The sequence below is a fragment of the Musca vetustissima genome, unplaced genomic scaffold (assembly GCF_032173495.1).
Source record: "Musca vetustissima isolate MV318-11 ecotype Yass unplaced genomic scaffold, APGP_CSIRO_Mvet_v1 utg56203, whole genome shotgun sequence".
Lineage (NCBI taxonomy): Eukaryota > Metazoa > Arthropoda > Insecta > Diptera > Muscidae > Musca > Musca vetustissima.
The window spans coordinates 32135-56041 of record NW_026887528.1 but is presented as its reverse complement, the minus strand read 5'-3'; the positions used below and the strand labels follow the sequence as shown (position 1 = coordinate 56041).

General features: G+C 36.5%; 2 protein-coding genes across 2 annotated transcripts; both read right to left on the bottom strand.

Annotated features, from left to right (window-relative positions):
* Window positions 1–3405: 3405 nt before the first annotated feature.
* On the bottom strand, window positions 3406–4913 carry LOC133335069 (odorant receptor 45a-like). The gene is made up of 5 exons (XM_061543372.1): window positions 4589–4913; window positions 4275–4455; window positions 3732–4215; window positions 3520–3675; window positions 3406–3462 (listed from the first exon to the last, which is right to left on the bottom strand). Exons 1-5 carry the CDS (start codon window positions 4911–4913, stop codon window positions 3406–3408), a joined length of 1203 nt encoding a protein of 400 aa, XP_061399356.1.
* A 1511-nt stretch (window positions 4914–6424) lies between these two features.
* LOC133335070 (odorant receptor 45a-like) lies at window positions 6425–22021 on the bottom strand. Its single transcript, XM_061543373.1, has 5 exons — window positions 21706–22021; window positions 21454–21634; window positions 18210–18735; window positions 15747–15902; window positions 6425–6491 (listed from the first exon to the last, which is right to left on the bottom strand). The coding sequence occupies exons 1-5, from the start codon at window positions 22019–22021 to the stop codon at window positions 6432–6434; spliced, it is 1239 nt and encodes a 412-aa protein (XP_061399357.1). The 3' UTR covers window positions 6425–6431.
* Window positions 22022–23907: the final 1886 nt, after the last annotated feature.

The following is a 23907-nucleotide window of genomic DNA, read 5'->3' as shown; positions in this document are numbered from 1 at the left end:
TATTTGTTTATAAAAAAACCTTTTGAAACAATTTAATAAAAAATGTGAATAACTTTTAAATTCAAAACTGAAACCTGGTGTACAGAACAATTTTCAAATTAATTTCAGTAGCAAAATGAAATAAAGTCTATTCTCTACATTCAAGCGGAATTTTTGCCCTTTGCCAATTATAAGCAGCCATAAATGCCCAGTTCAAATTCATGATGTAGGATTACACAAATTGATGCATCTCATAATTGACCGTTCTTTATTGTCCGGCATTCACCATGACGACGCGGCCGTGGATAATGAATGCAATGGCGGTCTATTGAGAGCATAGCATAGCACAATACGATATTGGGCGACAATGTCGCAAGTCAAGCATGAACACAAACTGAAATCATAAAATCATTCCAAAAGTAGACCAACGGATAACCTTGAATGTGACTATGATTTCGAAATGTTGATGTAATTGTAGTAACGCAACACAATGGTCGACCGGCAAAAGAGGAAGTACATGATGGAACCAATGAAATAAAGACAAAATAAAGCAAAATGTTCAAAAAAATTTATTAAATTTTTAACTCTCAGAAAAAGGCATTGTTGGCCTTAAAAAACACACGCCTAATTGTAGGTCTTAAACCAGTGAACGGAGCAGTATGGTCGGACGGGGTCGACCATATGATACCCTACACAACTACCACGGAACTCTATTTTTTGCGTATGTTTATTTTGAACCTGGTCAATATTTCGGGATATTTACACCCTCTTGACCGATTAGAGATCAACATCACATCTTCCCTACATTGACATATTTTCCGAATATCCCAATATTCAGTACAGACCTTCTAATTACTTGTCCTGCCTATATATTGACTCGAATAAAAACATAACAAAATTTAGTTTTCGGTCCACTTCATCCCAAAATTTTAATCTGATCATCATCGAAAATTATATACGTTGCCCTTGACCATACCTGGATCCTCGTGGACAATTTCAAAACGATCAGTGCTATATTTCCGCCCTCTAGTGTGATAATGATTTAGTAAATAATATCCAAATACGTATGCAGCTGTAAATATTTAAGTGTAACTCCCACATCCGAGTACATACGACAATATAATTGGTATCAAATTAAAGGTCAACCACTATACTTGGATATACTATCAACTTATCGGGTCTATGTCCTTCAGGAGTAAATATATACGTAAAAGAATACATATTTTGTAATTTTTCACACAAAAGTCAGGGTCCATTTGACCCGCTAAATATTGACCGATCTTTATCAAAACAGGCATCCTCATTCTTTAGCCCGTTTCAGTTCTCCATGTAGAATTTCGCGATGTTTAGGCCATAATTACGGCCTCTGGAGCGACCAGAAAATCAGACAAAAATAAAGTTTTTGGTCCATTTCATTCCCTAAATATTAACCGATCTTTTCAAAAAACAATAGGGATCTTCATTGGCCAGAACCCTTCCTACATGCAAAATTTCGTGAAGATTGGTCCATAACTGTGGACGGACACATGTCTCGATCGATTCAGCTGGTCGAGATATGACTTAAAGGTGGGTCTAGGACCAATATTTCGCGGCGTTACAAACTCTTTGGGCTGCACAAAGCTATAATACCCTGACAACATAGTTGTGTAGGGTATCTGAAAGTGTTTAATGCGAGTACCTGCCCATAGGCCTACCTCGCAGTGGCTGAGCCACAGGCGGATATGCGCCCACCAGCGCACCAGCAGCAAAGTGCTGTACCAATTGGAAAGCATGCAGAAGGCTTACTCTCCCCCTTGGTGAGAGGCGAAATCACAACCCCCGCGAAGCTCCCCAGGGGGCCACACCAACTGTCAGGCTGGATAAACAGATCAAGGGGCACCTGACACCAGCGGTACGGAAAACCTCCGCTCAGGCTCGAGGGAATAAGATTATTTGTAAAAAAAATCCACACCTTAAAAATATTTCTAAAAAATTCCACACCTTAAACCAGGAAAGTCAGACGGGCCGACTATATGATACCCTTAACCACTTTGGATATATTCAACAGATAAATGCTAATAGACGTCGCATTTTTAAAGGACCAGTAAAATGAAATTGGATCCATAAACATTTCATTCTGCAACCGATACTAAATATTTCATTTGTTCTGATATAGAAGCTATATCAAAATCTGAACCGATTTTCAGAAAACTTAACACACATGATTCTAGACTGTACAAATTTCGTTCAAATCGAAAGATATATAAGGGCTTTGGTACACCATTTACATTAAATCGGACGAAAATATATATGGTAGCTATAACTAAATCTGGAACGATATTCAGGAAACTCAACACACATCATTCTAGACCTAATTCATTACGCTGTGCCAAATTTCGTTCAAATCGAAAGATATATAGGGACTTTGGATCATCATTTACGTTATTAATCCAAATTTCGGCAAATCGAAAATATATATGGGAGATATATATGGAAGCTATATATCTAGACCGACACACATATTCCTAATTCATTACGGAAATTTCTCAACACACATCATTCTATATATGGCCTAATTCATTTTCACGCTAAACACACATCATTCTAGACCTAAATTTCGCTTCGTGCAAATCGAAATATATATAGATATATAACATTATATCGGACGAAGATATATATATATATGGGAGCTATATCCAAATCTGCAGCGATTTTCTTCAATTTTAATAGGGTATGTCCTTGGGCCAAATAAGTGACCTATGCCAAATTTCATCCAAATCGGATCATAAATGCGACCTGTACTTTGTTTACAATTTAACATCTACAGACGGACGGACAGACGGACATGTATAAATCGACTTAGAAAGTGATTCTATGCATATTCTCAAAAGGAACCATGGGTCTATCTCGATTATTTTTGCCTGTTATAAACATATGCGCAAATACATAATACCCTGTACCACAGTGTGGTGAAGGGTATAAAAATATTTCTAAAAAAAACCCAAGCCTAATTGTAGGTCTTAAAAAATATTCTTTAAAAAATCCACGCCTCGTGTTGGTCCTTGAAAAAATATTCTTTAAAAAATCCACGCCTTCTGTTGGTCCTTGAAAAAATATTCTTTAAAAAATCCACGCCTCGTGTTGGTCCTTTAAAAAAATATTCTTCAAAAAAATCTACGCCTTGTGTTGGTCCTTGAAAAATATTCTTTAAAAAATCCACGCCTTGTGTTGGTCCTTGAAAAAATAGTCTTCAAAAAAATCTACGCCTTGTGTTGGCCCTTGAAAAAATATTCTTTAAAAAATCCACGCCTATTCCTAAAAAATCCTAAAAAAATCCAATCACATAATGGGTGTTGAAACTAATTTTTATTTTTATTTGATATTCTACTTTTAATTGCATTTTTTTAATTGAAATTCAAATCGTGCATCTCTTCATAATGAGCTTTCTTATGGTTCATCTAAAGTTTGTAGAACCGCCATCAATGAACTGGCCGATCTAAAGACCTGTCAAAAAAAAAAATACATTACAAAAATGTTGTTCCGCTGGGGTTGTCCACTTACCCACAAAAATAATGTTAAATCCACTTTAAAAAATACTCCACGCATTTCACTGGGCACCTGGGCCCGAACCATTGGCATCAACAGCTTGCGTTGTGTTGAGACTGGCATTTGTGCCCAGGGGAAAATCAGATAGACCTTAGTTGCCACCAAGGTGCTCTGAAAATTGAAAATTTTTTGCAAATATTTGGGGAAAAGATATTCAAGATTATTACCTCATCCACTATGCGCTGGCCATTATAACAATAGGTGGCCAATTGCAATGTCACGGCACCAATAAATACACCCTGATAGATTAAACTAATTGCCGACTGCTGCGAACCGGAGCTTATCACAAAAAACATGGAACAGCATATCTGAATGCTGGATACGACGAATTTTACAAAAGTAATGGCGCCGTAGACGCGATTCAATTCACCAACCAAATCCAATGTACGATTATGAACACGAATACAATCGATGATTCGGTCTTCCTGTTCTTCGCTCACGCCAATTTCAGAGCCATTAAGGGCGGCCGTGGCCCATGCAGCCTTTTGCAGACGATGGACCAAAATATGAAATTGCGCCACAATATTCGAAATCAGCCAATAGTACAGTGTGTCAATGCTCACTGTCGTACAGATCAAGGTGAACATGCGAAGTATGTACCAGACATAGAGCATTAGGTAACCGTGAATGGTGTAATAATTCCAAAGAGAACTGGGAGCAAAAAACAAAAATTAAGTGCATTGTTTTGGGCAATTTCTGGCAATACTTACGGTGATGACAGCGGTGGCACCATTCTCAGTGATCCACTCTTAAAATATCCTATTAGGGATAGAATAATCGGTACCATGAGGCCCATAGTACCGGTTCCATAAATCACCAAAGAATACAGCCAGGAGTAGCGCACACATTTTGTATTTTCTTCTCTAATTATTTCCAATTCCTCGTCCTTGGCTGGAAAGAGAGGAAAATAATAGCGAATTTCATGCTCTAATCGAGGTGAGTTTTTCAAGGACCTTTTAAGATTTTTTTTCAAGGTCTTCAGTGTTAAAAAATTGAGTTTTTTTAAATTTTTTTTTTAACCTACCATTAAATGCCTCCGTTTGCAGCGTCTTAACCAACTCCACAATTCCGCGACGTTTAAAAAAGAAAATAATCATTTTCGTGATGCAAATAACACCCTGACACGACAGACCAATCGAATAGGCCGCCGAAATGATATCATTCGTATTGACATACGAATAATGGCCAAGTGAGAGATACTGCGAAACGGTTAGAAAAAATAACAGTAAATATTGCAAAGGATTCTTAAAGATGCGATCCGAACCGGCGGGTGTCATTGACTGAGCATCAACACCCAAACCAGAAAATGCTGCGCGTTGGGTAACAAAATAATTTTTCACAATTTGCATTTTCGATGCGATTTTACGATTTTTATAACAACACAAGAGAAAGGACCACGGCCAACTGTTGGCCAGAAACATAACCTTCGTCGTAAGGACACTCAAAGATTTTTGTTATCGATTTTTGTGGGGATAGACAGAAATAAATAATTATACAGACAGAACCGTTATTGTGCAACATTGTATAAAATAAGCGATTTATAAGTTTATTTTAGAAAAAAAAATCAAAAAAAAGTAATAAAATATTATACCCGCACACGTTAAAGTTGAAACATATAATCTTCAGTCCATTGTTATTATCTAAATAACACTGTTCAGCCAGCCTTTTCCACAAAAAAAAAACGCCTTTTGCCATTTCAACAAGGTGTGGATTAAAATTAAAAAATATTCTCTTCAAGGATCTTCCGTAGGCGTGAATTATTTAAAACTCGTTGTTAAGGCCAAACACAAGGATTTACTGTTTTAAGAATTTTTTTCAAGGACTTACAAAGGAATGGATTTTTTCACGAAATACATTTTCAGGGACCTATACAAGGCGTGTATTTTTAAAAGAATATTTTTTTAAAGGAGTAAAAAGGGCGTGGATTTATTAAAGAATATTTTTTCAAGGCCCATACAAGGCGTGGATTTATTAAAGAATATTTTTTCAAGGCCCATACAAGGCGTGGATTTATTAAAGAATACTTTTTTTAATTATTAAATAAAACCGGTAAGGAAAGTAGTAAAGTCGGACGGGGCCGACCATATGATACCCTTCACCACTTTGAGTATGTTGTGCATATGTATCCTTACATGTCTTTCTGCAACCTATGATAAATTTAATTTCATTCGGGCAGATTTAAAGTCGTGTACTATTTACCTAAAATGGAGGAAAATATATATGGGAACTATATCTAAATCAGAACCGATTTTCATGAAATTTAACACACATCGTTCTCGACTTAATTCAGTACGCTATGCCAAATTTCGTGCAAATGGAAGGATATGTAGGGACTTCAGTACATTATTTACCTAAAATCGGACGAAAATATATATGGGAGCTATATCTAAATCTGAACCGATTTTCATGGAATGTAACACACATCGTTCTCGACTTAATTCAGTACGCTATGCCAAATTTCGTGAAAATCGATGGATATGTAGGCACTTTGGTGCACTATTTATCTCAAATCGGAAGAAAATATATACGGGAGATATATCTAACTCTGAACCGATTTTCAGGAAACTGAATACAAATCATTCTAGACCCAATTCAGTACGCTGTGCCAAATTTCGTGCAAATCGAAAGATATTTAGGGACTTTGGTGCACTATTTATGTAAAATCGGACGAAAATATATATGAGAGCTATATCTAAATCTGAACCGATTTTCATGAAACTTAACACGCATCATTCTCGAATTAATTCAATACGCTATGCCAAATTTCGTGGTATCAGATCAAAACATTTATTTAATTTATTTATTCTACGACACATTAATACACACACAAAAATTAATATTCAGAAGTTAAATCCTCAAAATATTCTTTACTTATCTTCCTCCAAAGTTTTCAAAGCAGCAATCAATGAGCCAGCTGTCTTAAAGACCTACAAACACATACGTAAAAATTATTTACTTAGATATAAATTATTTAGAATTTATATTTTTTTGAAAATGGGACCTCATCTCACCCACAAATACAAACTCAAATCGACAGTGAAGAATACGCCGCGCAATTGACTATGACGCTGGACATGCATCATTGGCAGCAGCAACTTGCGTTGAGTCGACACAGGCATTTTGGACCATGGAAATATGGAAAAGATTTTGGTGGACACCAGCGAGCTCTGGAAAAGAGGACAAACAATTATTATTAACATATTAGTATTTAACAAAATATCCTTCGATATGTCCTTGAAATATTCTTTAAAAAAATCCGTGCCTATTTTAGTCCATGAAAAGTATTCTTAAGAAAACCACGCCTATTTTAGTCCTTAACAAAACCTTCCTTAAAAAATCCACGCCTATTTTAGTCCTTGAAAAAATATTCTTTAAAAAATACACGCCTCTATTAGACCATGAAAAAATATTCATTAAAAAAAGTATTTTCAGAGGACCTTTCTCCCCACAGACTTACCACATCCGCTATCCTCTGCCCATTGTACAGTACAACATTAGCTGCAGTGCAACCGCACTCAGCAATAAAAATTGATACATTAGTTTCGCCTTTGATTGACCTGTTTCGAAGCTGTTCAGATAAAATGCCGAACAACATATCTGAGCACTCGAAACGACAAATTTGACAAAAATTATGACACCATACACACGATTCAATTCCTGGACCACATCCAATGTACGATTATGACAGCGAATACATTCCGCCATTAGTGTTCCTGTTCAGCGCTAAATTGCCCCTCTTTGACACCATCGAGGGCCACCGTGGCCCATGCTGCGCGATGAAAACGTTGTGTCAAAATGCGAAATTGTGCCACAATGTTGCACACCAACCACGAGAAGAGACTGTCAATGGCCACCGAGGCAAATGCCAATGTGTACATACGCATTAGATTCCAGAGGTAGACCAGGGAGTAACCCGGCAGGCTACTATAGTCCCAAAGGTAGCTGGGGCGGCATAATATGGATTTATATTATTTGGGGGAGAAAATTCGAACCACCCTTTTCACTCTCCACACATATGGATATACTTACGTTGCTGGATGTGGTGGTACCAGTACCAGCTTCCCCTGCTTAGCATAGATAACTGTGGTCTTAATAATCGGTGCAAGGATACCAAAAATCGCGTTGAAAATACGGCCGAACCATAAACGATACAGTGGAGAACATCTCTGGCATTTTCCTCCCTTATGATGGCCAATTCTTCCGAGTTAGCTGAGATAAGGAAAAAGTTAAAAAAGTCCTTTTCTTCTTCATCTATTCGATTTACCATTCAGGATATCCTCTTGCAACAATTTCACCAATTTCACAATGTCCTTACGTTTAAAGAGAAAAATTAAAATTTTCGTCAAACAAATGACACCCTGGCAGGACAATGAAAAGGAATATGTGGCCGTGGTCATATCATGCGAATTTGTGTAGGCATTTTAGGCCTTGATATTGCAGGACAGGCATAACAATTATTATCAGCAGCAGGAAAGGGTGTTTGATGATACGTTCGCCACCATTGGATAAGAAGCACTTGACATCGATTCCGATCAGGGTAAATGTAAAATTTTGTATGCGAAAGTAATGCTTGACGATTTGCATTTTTTTCTGGAGAACTTTAGATTTTTTTTAAGATGGAAACTCGGCCTAGCTGGGACTGACTGCAGTTCTTTGGAAGTAATCTAAGTATTAAATAGGAAAATGTACAAGGATACGATAAAATGTACCCTATATGAGGTTATTTTCATAAACAATTTTTAAATAATATTTGTTCAGGGAGGCGTGGATTTTTTCCAGGACCTCTGTAGGCCCTGGATTGGATTTTTTAAAGAATATTTTTTCCAGGACCTACAGAGGCGTGTTTTTAAAAGCATTTTTTTAGGACTGAAATAGGCATGGATATTTAAAGAATATTTCTCCAGGACATACAGAGGCGTGGATTTTTTAAAAAAATATTTTTTCCAGGACCTACAGAGGAGTGGATTTTTTAAAGAATATTTTTCCAGGACCTACAGAGGAGTGGATTTTTTAAGGAATATTTTTTCAAGGATCTACACATGGCGTGGAGCCTTTTAAGAATATTTTTTCAAGGATCTATACAAGGCGCGGATCTTTTTAAGAATATTTTTTCAAAGACCTACACAAGGTGTCCATGTGTTTTTGTGAACAAAGTAAAGGTCGCATTTATGATTCGATTTGGATAAAATTTGTCAAAGGTCACTTATTTGGCCTAAGGACGAAACCTATTGAAAAATCGGTTCAGATTTAGATATAGCTCCCATATATATTTTCATCCGATTTAATGTAAATGGTGTACCAAGGTCCCTATATATCTTTCGATTTGCACGAAATTTGGTATAGCGTACTAAATTGAGTCTGGAATGATGTGTGCCAAGTTTCGTGAAAATCGGTTCAGATTTAGAAATAGCTCCCATATATATTTTCGTCCGATTAAATGTAAATTGTACACCAAAGTCCCTGTATATTTTTCGATTTCCGCGGAATTTGACACAGCGTAATGAATTAGGCCTAGAATAATGTGTGCTAAGTTTCCTGAAAATCGGTTCAGATTTAGATATAGCTCCCATATATACTTTCGTCCGATTAAATGTAAATTGTGCACCAAAGTCCCTGTATATCTTTCGATTTGCACCAATTTGGCACAGCGTACTAAATTAAGCCTAGAATGATGTGCGTTAAGTTTTGTGAAAATCGGTTCAGATTTAAGAATATTTTTTCAAGGATCTACACATGGCGTGGATCTTTTGAAGAATATTTTTTCAAGGATCTACACATGGTGTAGATTTTTAAAGAATATATTTCCAGGATCTGCACAAGGTGTGGATCTTTAAAAGAATATTTTTTCAAGGACATACACAAGATGTAGAAAAATATTTTTGGAAAGTCCAAGCCTAGTGATAGTCTTGAAAAAAAAATATAAAAAAAATCCACGCCTTGTGTTAGTCCTGGAAAAAAAATTTTCAAAAAATCCAGTCTTGAAAAAAATCTTTTTTCCTTAGGGTATATAATATTCGTTCCTAGCGGACTTCTTGTAGCTACTCCCCACATTCTTGCTCTAATTATTTGTGTTATATAATAACAGGGCAGGAAAATGTAATTTATATGCAGTTGGCATTTAACAAATCTGCGTTTAGTTCGGCCAACAAAACTAAAAACAACCCCCTTTCAAAGGAAATTATGTTAAAATTATCATTCGCAGTTCTACCTTGCAGCACAATTCCCTATAATTTCCATTCAATGCACATGCACAGAAATTTGTAGTTAAATTTGCCACTTCGTTGCAGAATAATAAGCAAGTACAAATTAAATGTATTGCAAAAAATCTCCACGCCCTCTCCCGACTTAATGACCACTCAGCGTTGTAGCGTTTGAGGAAACCGGAAATAGTTTACAACAACTACAACATCTAACTACAACTGGTCTTTAGTACCCTCGCACACACACACACCGAAATGTTTGGACATGAGGGTTTTAATTAAAAAAAGGTTATTTTTGTTGCAACAACAATGAAAACTCTTACCATAATGTGCAACACACTCACACACACATAACAAGTCCTAAGGACATACACCTCCACTGCCATGAATGTAATGCAAAAATATCTGATAATCCTCTAAATTAATGCAGAACCCATTTTCTGGGAATTTTTATTAGCGAATGGAAATAAATGTGAATTAGGATATCGTTAAATGGTAAAGCAGAGTTGCCATATTAAAACAATTGTAAGCGGAAATTTTTTAAAAATATTTTTTCAGTACTTCAATTGGCGTGGGTTTTTGAAAATTATTTTTTCAAGGTCCACCAATAGGAGTAGAGTCAATAATCATGGGGTTTTAAATATATATTTCAAGTGGTACCAATAGGCCTGGATTTTTATACCCTTCACCACACTGTGGTACAGGGTATTATGTCTTTGTGCATATGTTTGTAACAGGCAAAAGGAAACAAGATAGACACATGGTTCCTTTTGAGAATATACATAGAATCACTTTCAGAGTCAATTTATGCATGTCCGTCCATCTGTCCGCCTATCTGTCCATGTTAAATTGTAAACAAAGTACAGTTCGCATTTAGGACGAACCCTATTGAAATTGAGAAAAATCGGTGCAAATTTTAATATAGCTCCCATATATATTTTCGTTCGATTTAAGGTAAATGGTGTACCAAAGTCCCTATCTATCTTTCGATTTGCACGAAATTTGGCACAGCGTAATGAATTAGGTCTATAATAAAGTGTACAAAGTTTCGTGAAAATCGGTTCAGATTTAGATATAGCTCCCATACAAATTTCGTCCGATTTAATGTAAATGGTGCACCAAAGTCCCTATATATGTTCCGATTTGCACGAAATTTGGCACAGGGTAATGAATTAGGTCTAGAATGATGTGTGTTGAGTTTCCTGAAAATCGGTTCAGATTTAGATATAGCTCCCATATATATTTTCGTCCGATTTAAGGTAAATGGTGCAGCAAAGGCCCTATATATCATTCGATTTGCACGAAATTTGGCACAGCGTAATTAATTAGGTCTAGAATGATGTGTGTTAAGTTTCGTGAAAATCGGTTCAGATTTAGATATAGCTCCCATATATATTTTCGTCCGATTTAAGGTAAATGGTGCAGCAAAGGCCCTATATATCATTCGATTTGCACGAAATTTGGCACAGCGTAATTAATTAGGTCTAGAATGATGTGTGTTAAGTTTCGTGAAAATCGGTTCAGATTTAGATATAGCTCCCATATATACTTTTCTTCTGATTTAAAGTAAATGGTGTACCAAAGTCCCTATATATCATTCAAGTTGCACGAAATTTGGCACAACGTAATGAATTGAGTCTAGAATGATGTGTTTTAAGTATCCTGAAAATCGGTTCAGATTTAGATATAGCTTCTATATCTGACCAAATGAAAAATTTAGTATCGGTTGCAGAATGACATGTTTATGAATCCACTTTCATTTTATTGGTCCTTTAGAAATGCAACGACTGTAAGGATTCATCTGTCGAATATACCTAAAGTGGTGAAGGATATCATATAGTCGGTCCCGTCCGACTTTACTACTTTCCTCTTCTGGTTTAAAAATATATTTGTTTAAGTTCTACCAATGGGTATTGATTTTTAAAAATATTCTTTCATTGGCATCTCTGATATTAACTGCATTGCATCGTATATATAGTTTTGCTATTGTATTAGTCATATCCTGAACACAGCATTATCGTACAAATGACCAAAAACCATCTCTGCTGGCCATAACATCACAGCAGAAAGCGAAAAAGTATCCCCAACAAAAAAAAAAAAAAAAACGAAAAAACAGAGATACTGACCATCCCCCCATCCATCCAACAACAACAATGGCCATTCATTGCATACCAAAATGTACACTTAAAAACGCATTTACAATTAACTATATACAAAAATATATATACAATATACACAAGCATAGTAATTTATTTTAAGTAATTGCTATAATTTTTTTTTTTTTGGTAAATGAACGAAAGGACTTGGCAAGGATAATATAAGCAGTAAAAGTATTTTGCGTAATGCATACAATGTAAGAGCAAATATTAGCTGAGAGATAATGTATATTGTTAGGCAGCTTGTTACAGAACGGGTGTCCCATAAGCCGAGCGTGCGCGTCCCCTCCAATTTGAAAGACCACGTTCCAAGATGTTGTTTTCTACTTAGTCATTCTATCTAATTCATGGCCTTCCCCTTCTACGGGAACCATCAGTAGGCTCGCTTTTATATGCTTTTTGAGCTGGGGCATGCCCATCGTAGTCGCTGAAGCTCAATACGAATGACTATGTCGATGTCCGCGTATGAATTGTAAAACTCGTGGTTCATTCTACGCCGATATTCACCGTCGACGCAGATCGGCCCATAGATCTTTCGAAGAAATTTTGTTTCAAACACCCCAAGAGCTGCCTCATCTACTTGTGAAAGTACACATGCTTCAGATCCATATATATCAGCGTCTTATAAAGAGTGAGTTTGGTCTAGCGGGAGGTGGCCTTGTTTCTAAACTACTTACTTAGACCACAGTAGCATCTGTTGGCCATCACAATCCTTCTCCGAATTTCAAAACTGATGTCATTCGTTTTATTTATGGCGGTACCAAGGTATATGAAATCCTCGAAGATGTAGTTCTCAAGTTCCACAGTTGGTTCGAGTCTACTGGACATCTTGCGCGTCGATACCATCAACATGGTCTTCTCGCCGTTTACTGCCAGACCCCCCTTGGCAGACTCCTTCTCAATTTGTTCAAAGGTTTCTATTACCTCTCGCAATGTTCGACCCATTATATCGATGTCATCGGCGTAGGCGAGTAACATATGTTGTTTGGTGTACATAGTGTCATTTCTGTTGACCTTCGCCTCTCGTATGACCTTTTCCAGCAGGATATTAAAAAGATCACACGACAAACTATCACCTTTTCTAAATCCTCGTTCGGTATTGAAGGACTCCGATAGGTCCTTTCCCACTTTAACTGCTGATATTGTGCCCGTTAAAGTTATCCTGCATAGCCGAATTAATTTTGCAGGAATGCCAAACGCAGACACCTCTGAACGGATAGGGCTATCGTATGCGGCTTTATAGTCGACGAATAGGTGGAATGTGTCGATGTGTTTTCCGTGGGTCTTTTCCAGGATTTGGCGCAGAGTGAAAATCTGGTCAGTGATGGACATGCCAGGTCTGAAGCCCCATTGGTATGGTCCAATAATGTCGTTGAACATTGGCTTCAGTCGTTTACACAGCGCGCTGGATAGCATTTTTCATGCGATCGGAAGGAGACTTATTGTTCTATAGTTGGCACATATCGTCTTGTCTCCTTTTTTGTGCACGGGACACAGGATGCTGAGGTTCCAATCATTGGGCATGCTTTCCTCTAGCCAAATTCTACTAATCAGCTGGTGCATGTTCCTGACCAGCATCTGACCACCAGTCTTAAATAGTTCGACTGGTAACCCGTCCTGCTGCTTTATTGTTCTTGAGCCGATTAATTGCTATTGTGACCTCATCTTGGCTAGGTGGTATACACTCTATATTATCATATCCTATTGGTTCTGGGGTATCTTCTTAACCGCCACTATTTGATACCAGAAGCTTTTCAAAATACTCCTTCCAGATCCTCAACACGCTGTCGGTATCTGTCACCAGGTTGCCTTCTTTATCTCTGCAGGAGGTTGTGCCTGCACCAAAAGCTTCGGTTTGGTGTTTTACTCGTTGATAAAATTTTCGGACCTTATTCTGACTCCTGTTTCTAACGATATTTCTTCATCACATTACGTGTTGCTACTATCTGCAGGGTTTTTCACATCAGTAGGATTAAGACACCCCATGGGTTTCTCGATGTTAATATTTGGTACCCAAGTTTTGCTTTTGCTGCAGTTTGTAGGAAGTGGGCAATTCTTTGCCATTGTGCTTCTATACTATTATCGTGTTGTATTAGATCGAAACTTTGCTGCAACATTAAGACGAGTGCGAACCTTGGCTGCTACAAGGTACTGGTCCGAATCGATATTCGCTCTTCGTATCAATCGAACGTCTAAAACACTGGATGAATGCCTTGCGTCTATCACAACGTAATCAATTTGATTTCTCGTTGCTTGATCAGGAGAAATCCATGTGGCCTTGTGTATATCGAGATGCGTGAATCTGGTGCTGCTAACTACCATGCCATTGTCGGATGTTTCTTCATGAAGGCTGAATTTTCTGACGGTGGGGCCAAATATATTTTCCCTTCCGATTTTTGCATAAAAGAATCTCCTAGCAGAATTTTTATGTCATGGCCAGGGTAGCGGCACTCGTAAAATATATCTTTGGTCTGCTCATCTTTATCTTCGGTAGGAGCATGGGCGTAACGAAGACTGTTGTAGAAGAACTTCGCTTTTATGCGGATTATAGCAATTCGCTCATCTACTGGAGTGAAACTGGAGACGAGGTCTTTTATTCTCCTATTAACCATAAATCCGCAGCCAAATTCATGTCTGGTTTCATGTCAGCTATAATCAAGGGGGAATCTTCGTATTTACTTACGCCTGTCCCTTTCCATCGCACTTCCTGTAAGGCAATAATATCGGCTTTGTACTTCTTGAGTACATCCGCCAAGGTGAAAGCTGCGCCTGTTTTGCACAACGTGCGCCCATTGCAAGTGCAGATTCGCAGATCGTCGTCCTTAATACGTTTTGCGGGGGTCGTCAACATTAGGGGGGTTTGGTTTACTTTTTCTTTACCTTTTTCATAGTAGGAGGATTTTCCGAGTGTGGGCAACTAACCCAACGCCTTAACCTATTTCTTTATAATTCTTATGGGTAAACTCGCGGCACATATTATTTCACTATTTCAACGGGTGATGAAAATAGTTACTTACCCCAGGTGGCACCATGGGGAGGTCAGTGTCCACAATTGAGATGAAAGAGGGACCAAGATAAGCCTGGACTTCGCCATGTTAAAGCCAATCAGAGCCCTTGCTTGGTATCTATCATCCCCTATGCCACCCAGGCAAAAATTCAAAGCAAATTTCCAAATTAAAAATTATTGAAAAATATTGGAAAATAAAAATATCTCTAAAAAAAATCCACGCCTTAGGTTATCCTTAAAAAAATATTTTTAAAAATTCCTCGATTTGGTTTATTTTTTAAACAAAATAACCCCTAAAACTCCAAAAATTATTCCTAGAGCTCTTACCGCCCAGGAGGTTTTTACCCTCCTTCAAACCAATAAAATATTCATAAAAGAAGTAGTTCTAATTTTCTATTTTATTGCTATTGTTGTTGCTATTTTAATAAAATAATCTGAAATTCATAAATTGTACAACATGACGTCCACTTGGCAAAGTGGTTGTTGCTACTCCTTTGTTGTTCCTTTCTTTAGAGTACTTATCCAAGCACTTCTTTCACAACAAAAAATTATTCTTTCTCCTCTAAAGTCTTTAAAGCTGCAATCAACGAACCAGCAGTACGAAAGACCTGCAGAGCAAAATGCATTACGAATAAAAAACAAAGCAACACACACAAACAAAAAATTAAAAAACATGAATAACAAACATTGTTTTAAGTGTTTTTGATAAAATAAAATAAAAAAACACAAATGGAAAAAAGAAATATTTTCAAAATATGCAAATATTCATGGCAATAACCATGAATATTCCACACAAACAGCAGAGCTTTGGAATCTTACCCACAAATACAAACTCAAATCGACAGTAAAGAATACCCCACGCAGTTCACTAAATTGCTGGGCACGGATCATTGGTATCACCAACATGCGTTGTGTTGAGACGGGCATCTTGGACCAGGGGAATGTCGAATAGATTTTCGTTGTCACCAATAAGCTCTGGGGGTGTGCGTTAGGGCATTCCACAGAGGAGGTTGGAATGTAGTATAAAGTTCATGAAAAATAAATATTGTTGGAATTTTAAAAATTAAATAAGACAAAATATTTTATTGAGATAATAAAATTTAGAAAAACAAGTAGCTAAGTGGTGCAATAATGCGTATGATTAACATTTGCAGCTGGGGTGTGCATCATACGCCCAAGTGCACAACAGAATTAGGGTAAATTACATTAAAATACAAATTACGACTTATTTGTACTCTTAAACCAGTAAGGAATGTAGTAAAGTCGGACTGGGCCGACTATATGATACCCTTCACCACTTTGGGTAAATTCTACAGATGTATCCTATCTATATCTAAATCTGAGCCAATTTTCTCGAAACCTGACACACATCATTCTAGACTCTATTCAGTATCATATGCCAAATTTCGTGCAAATCGAAAGATATATAGAGACTTTGGAGCCCCATTTACTTTAAATCGGACATAAATATATATGGGAGCTGTATCTAAATCTAAACCGATTTTCACGAAACTTAACACACATCATTCTAGACATAATTCAGTACACTACACCAAATTTCGTGCAAATCGAAAGATAAATAGTGACCTTGGTACACCTTTTACATTAAATCGGACGAAAATATTTATGGGAGCTATATCTAAATCAGGACCGACTTTCAGGAAACTTTACACACATCATTCTAGACTCAATTCAGTACCATATGCCAAATTTCGTCCAAATTGAAAGATATATAGGGACTTTGGTACACCATTTACATAAAATCGGTCGAACATATATATGGGAGCTATATCTAAATCTCAACCGATTTTCACAAAACCGATTTTCACAAAACCGATTTTCACAAAACCGATTTTCATCATTCTACGCTTAATTCAGTATGCTGTGCCAAATTTCGTCCACATCGTAAAGATATATAGGGGCTTTACTGAACTATTAACATTAAATCGGTCGAACATATATATGGGAGCTATATCTAAATCTGAACCGATTTTCATGAAATTTAACACACATCACTCTAGACCTAATTCAGTGCACTATGCCGAATTTCGTGCAAATCGAAATGTATTTAGGGACATTGGTGGACGATTTACCTTAAATCGGACGAAAATATATATGGGAGCTATATCTAAATCTGAACCGATTTTCACGAAACTTAGCACACATCATTCTAGACCTAATTCATTACGCTGTGCCAAATTTCGTGCAAATCGAAAGATGTATAGGGACTTTTGTACACCATTTACATTAAATCGGTCGAACATATATATAGGAGTTAAATCTAAATCTGAACCTATTTTCACAGAAGTTTACACAATTCATTCTAGACTTAATACAGTATGCTGTGCCAAATTTCGTGAAAATCGAAGAATAAGTAAGGACTTCAGTGCACCATTTACATAAAATCGGACGAAAATATATATGGGAGGTATATCTAAATCTGAACCGATTTTCACGAAATTTAACACACATTATTCTGGACCTAATTCACTACTCTATTCCAAATTTCGTGCAAGTCGAGATATATATGGGGACTTTGGTGGCCCATTTACCTTAAATCGGACGAAAATATATATGAGAGCTATATCTAAATCTGACCAGATTTTTTCGAAACTTATTACACATCATTCTAGGCTTAGTTCAGCACGACATGCCAAATTTCGTGCAAATCGAAAGATATATAGGGACTTTAGTGCACCATTTACATAAAATCGGACGAAAATATATATAGGAGCTATATATAAACCTGAACCGATTTTTTCCCCAATTTCAATAGAGTTCATCCTTGGGCCAAATAAGTGACCTATGCCAAATTTCTTCCAATTCGTATCATAAATGCGACCTGTACTTTGTTTCTAATTTAGCATGGACAGATATACGGCCGGACGGCCGGACGGACGGACGGACATGCATAAATCGGCTTAGAAAGTGATTCTATGCATACACTCAAAAGGAACCATGTGTCTATCTCTCTTCCTTCTGCCTGTTACAAACATATGCACAAAGACATAATACCCTGTACCACAATGTGGTGAAGGGTATAAAAATCCACGCCTTAGGTAACCCTTAAAAAAATACTTTTAAAAAATCCACGCCTATTTCTGGTCCTTCAAAGAATATTCAAAAAAAAATCTTGGATCATATTCCTAAAAATACCCAACCCCCACGCGTATAATGAATATTTCCACCTGGGTGTATATCATACGCCCCATATTACCAAACATTTACAGCGAAATTAAATTCTCAAATTAAAGTGCAAAATTCTGTTAAAATCCACTTTACCTCATCCTTCAGCCTCTGACCATTGTAACAGTACAGTATCAATTGCAGGGCAGCCGCCGATAGAAACATACACAAATAGGCCACATTAAATAGCGAATTATTACCGCGCACCAAATGAAATGCCAGGCAACATATCTGCGTTCCGGAAACAATAAACTTTACAAATATGATGGCCCCATAGAGACTGTTTAGCTCCTGTGTCAAACGCAAAGTACGACGATGAAATTTGACACAGGCAATGATGCCATCCACCATTGTTCCCCTTGGATCCAGTTCACCCATCTGGGGATTATCATCATCATCGTCCACATGATGCTCGGTGATGGCAACCGGTTGGCCTGCCATCATCTGTGACGCCAACTCCAAACGATGCATTAGAATACGAAACTGGGCAATGATATTGCACACCAACCATGAGAACATACTCTCGGTGCTGACAGCCGAACAGGCTATGAAGTAGATGATGAAAACGTCCCAAATGTAAACCAAAGAATAACCTTTAACGTGTTCATGATTCCAAAAGTAACTGCAAGCGAAAACAAAAAAAAAAAACATGAAATAAGTCGAATCGAATCACACAACCTAGTCCCCAAATTGAAAGAGAGGAAACGGAAACAAGTCCTCCGGAAAAGGGTCGGCAAACAGTGAAAGGAAACCATAATGTGCAAACACAAACACACAAAGGCAACAACTACAACTGGGACGGAAATAATACAAAATGTTAACAATTATCATAAGGTCGGTCAACAAAGCGGGCGGATGTCATAAAAGGTCGAACAAATTATTATTGGGCTGCTAAAGGAATTGAAAAATGAAAATAAACAAAAAATGTGTTTAAACCCCAAGCCATAAGTAGAGAGAGATACTAACACAAATGTTCAATATCAACGCCTTTGGTAGATCGTTGAAAACTGGTAAGGAAAGTAGTAAAGTCGGACGGGGCCGACTATATGAAACCCTTCACCACTTTAGGTATATTCAACAGATGAATCCTAACAGAGGTCGCATTTTAAAGGACCCGTAAAATGAAATTGGATCCATAAACATGTCATTCTGCAACCGATACTAAATTGTTCATTTGGTCAGATATAGAAGCTATATCTATCTAAATCTGAACCGATTTTCAGGAAACTTAACACATATCATTTTAGACCTAATCCATTACGTTGTGCCAAATTTCGTGCGAATCGAGAGATATATAGGGACTTTGGTGGACCATTTACATTAAATCGGCAAAATATATATGGGAACAATATCTAAATCTGAACCGATTTCCACGAAACTTAACACACATCATTCCAGACTTAATTTAGTACGCTATGCCAAATTTCGTGCAAAACCAAAGATATATAGGGACTTTTACTTGAAATCGGACGAAAATATATATGGGAGCTATATCTAAATCTGAACCGATTTTCACGAAACTTAACACACATCATTCTAGACCTATTTCACTACGCTGTGCCAAATTTCGTGCAAATCGAAAGATATATAGGGACTTTGGTGGACCGTTTACATTAAATCGGACGAAAATATATATAGGAGCTATATCGAAATCTGAACCGATTTTTAAGAAATTTTACACACATCTAATTCATTACGCCATGCCAAATTTTGGGCAAATCTAAGGATATATAGGGTCTGTGCCAAATATCATCCAAATCGGATCATAAATGCGACCTGTACATTGTTTACAAAAATACATGGACGGACAGTCGGACGGACGGACAGACGGACATGCATAATTCGACTCAGAAAGTTATTCGATGCATATTCTCAAAAGGAACCATGGGTCTATCTCGATTATCTTTGCCTCTTACAAACATATGCACAAAGACATAATACCCTGTGCCACATAGTGGTGAAGGGCATAAAAATTACGCCTTTGGTAGATCCTTGAAAAAATATTTTTCACGCCTACATAGAAAAAGCCCACGCCTTGTGTAGATTTTTAAAAAATATTTTTAAAAGTCCTTGAAAAATCCACTCTTTGTGTAGATCCTAGAATTTCTTTTTTAAATTCCACACCTTCTGTAGATCCTTGAAAAAAAATTTTTAGAACATCAAAAATTCTTGAAAAAATATTTTTAAAAAATCCACGCCTTCTGTAGATCCTTGAAAATTTTTTTAGAACATTCAAAATCCTTGAAAAACTATTTGTAAAAAATCCACGCCTTCTGGTGTTCCTTGAAAGAATTATTTTTAAAACACCCAAAATCCTTGAAAATATATTTGTAAAAAATCCATGCCTTGTGTAGATTCAGGAAAAAATATTTTTTAAAATCCAAAATTTCAAAAAAAAAAATATTTTTAAAAAATCCAAAACTTTTGAAAAAATATTTTTAAAAAATTCAAAATTTTTGAAAAAATATTTTTAAAAAATCCGCGCCCTCGGTAGATCCTTGATTTTTTTTTTAGAACATCCAAAATCCTAGAACATTTTTTTTTAAATCTACGCCTTCTGTAGGTCCTTGAAAAAATATTTTTAAACAATACACGCCATCTGTAGATCCTTGAAAAAAAAAATTTTAGAACATCCAAAATCCTAGAAAAATTTTTTTTAAAAAATCCACGCCTTCTGTAGATCCTTGAAGGAATTATTTTTAAAACGCCTTATGTAGATCCTTGAAAAAATATTTTTAAAAAATCCACGACATCTGTAGATCCTTGAAAATTTTTTTTAGAACATTTAAAATCCTTGAAAAAATATTTTTAAAAAATCCACGCCTTCTGTAGATTCTTAAAGGAATTATTTTTAAAACATCAAAAATCCTTGAAAATAAATTTGTAAAAAATCCACGCCTTGTGTAGATCCTGGAAAAAATATTTTTCAAAATCCAAAATTTATAAAAAAAAATATATTCTTAAAAAACCTAAAATTTTTATAAAAAAACTTTTTAAAAATCCACACCTTGTGTAAATCCTCGAAAAAGACATTCAAAAACAATAAAAAATCCTTTTTTTAAATCCACTCCTATTCGATGAATCTTGAAAAAAAATATTTTTTAAATAATCCACGCCTATTGTTGACCCTTGAAAATGTATTTTTAAAAAACTCCAGTCTATTTTATACTTTAAAAAATTATTCTTTGAAAAATCCTTTTCTCTTTAAGACCATAGGGTGCGTATAACTACTGTCCTCCACAATATTAGCTATACGCCCTGTTGTACGCTTGTAAGTACTTTGTTCTCAAAAATTTTGTATTAAAAAAAAATGAAATTTTTTTTCCACATCCAAACTTACGTGGCTTTATGCGGCACCGGTAAATCAACTTCACCTGTGGTCACGTAAACGTGCACAGCAAAATAAATCGGCACCAGCAGGCTCCATGCTCCCGTCAGCAATACCAATACAAAGTAAGTGGTTGAGAAAATAATATCTCGAGTATTTTCTTTGCGTACGATTTTCAATTCTTCACCCTCAGCTGCAAGTGAAGGGCAATTTTAATGGTCCTGAAATTTTAATTTTCCCCAAAATACAAAATTTTCTCCTCACCCCTCACATTCAAACGTTCGATACGTGCAATCATATTGGCAAATTCTTTACGCTTCCATATAACCATAATCACTTTCCACACGGAGATTAACGACTGGCACAGTAGGGTCAATGAATCGGTGGCCTCCAAATAATCGCTTGCATTATCCAGCACATAATGGCCATTGGCAATGCACAGGAGTATGGACATGACCAGGGGAGTCATCATCAGCAGCGGACGTTTGACCATTTTTTCTGGTGTTGCAGAAATGTCCAAGCCAAGGCCAGAGAAAATAAAGCGCTGCAAACGGAAATAACGTTTTAATATTTTCGTCATCGTTTCGGGGTTTTTTTTCACTCTCGGATGTCTTTTTTTCTTTTTTCTTTGTAGAACAGCAATAAACACTTTCGAATAAACGTTCTGCGGTTAAGTGTTAATCACAAATGAAATAAAAACGACTATTGAGTTGTGGTTTTGTGGAAATCATGGCCTTAAATAGTTGCTGGATTTTATCCATTTCCACGCCCAAAAGGGAAATTATGTTTGAGGGCCTTTTTGCCCAGCCTTTTTGAAATTGGACTTCGAAAAGACTTGACTCTGCAATATTGTCCAAAGTCTCACAATTGTTATAGAGGCCCCTTGCGATTATTCCAAAATCCTCCCCCTTACTTTCAATCACATCCGCCCATTGCATTTTCCTACCCTGCAAATCGAATTTCCATTTTCCCCTGATGATATCCTTAATTAAAGACCATAAATGTCATATACAATGGTAATTAAAATTGTCTATAACGGTAAATCCGTTTGTAAAGATATTTAACACCTGTAATGGCTGTGTAAATTTGTAGTGAACAACAAACAGTCGGAACTATTAATTAATAAGGAAAATGAAAACGGCAGGGAATGATTGTGACATCCTAAAAGTATGCTTTAAATTAAATGAATTGAAAGGGATGAAATAATGAAATAATAATAAAAGGCTGTTTCAAGGACTCTCACAAACGCCGAGGTCAAGGATTTGAAACAAACTTTTTTTTAAGGATTTACATATTGGGCGCCATTTTTATACCCTTCCCACATTGTGGTACAGGGTATTATGTCTTTGTGCATGTGTTTGTAACAGGCAAAAGGAGACGAGATAGACCCATCGTTCCTTTTGAGAATATGCATAGAATCACTTCCTTAGTCGATTTATGCATGTCCGTCCGACTGTTGGTGTTAAATTTTAAACAAAGTAGAGGACGCATTTATAATCGGAATTGGATGACATTTGGTACATGTCACTTATTTGGCCCAAGAACGAACCTTATTGAAATTGGGAAAAATCGGTTCAGATTTAGATATAATTCCCCTATATATTTTCGTCCGATTTAAGGTAATTGGTGCACCAAAGTCCCTATATATCTTTCGATTTGCACGAAATTTGGCATGACGTACGGAAATGCGCACAGAGTGATGTCTGTCAAGTTTCGTGAAAATCGATACAGATTTAGATATAGCTTCCATATATAGTTTTGTCCGATTTAAGGTAAATGGGGCACCAAAGTCCCTATATATCTTTCGATTTGCACGAAATTTGGCATGACGTGCTGAATTTAGCCTAGAATGATGTGTGTTAAATTTCGTGACAATCGGTTCAGATTTAGATATAGCTCCCATATATAGTTTCATCCGATTTAATGTAAATGGTGTACCAAAGCCCCTATATATCCTTCGATTTACACGAAATTTGGCACAGCGTACCGAATTAATCCTAGAATGATGTGTGTTAAATTTCGTAATAATCGGTTCAGATTTAGATATAGCTCCCATATATATTTTCGTCCGATTTAAGGTAAATGGGGCACCAAAGTACCTATATATCTTTCGATTTGCACGAACTTTGGCATGGCGTACGGAATTGCGATTAGAGTGATGTCTGCCAAGTTTAGCGAAAATCGGTACAGGTTTAGATATAGCTCCCATGTATATTTTCGGCCGGCTTTGTGTAAATGGTTCACAAAGGTCCTTATATATCTTTCGATTTGCACGAAATTCGGCATAACGTACTGACTTGAGCCTAGAGTGATGTCTGCCAAGTTTCGCGAAAATCGGTTCTGATTTAGCTATACCTCCCATATATATTTTCGTCCGATTTTATGTAAATGGTATACCAAAATCCCTATATATCTTTCGATTTGTACGAAATTTGACATAGCGTACTGAATTTAGACTAGAGTGAT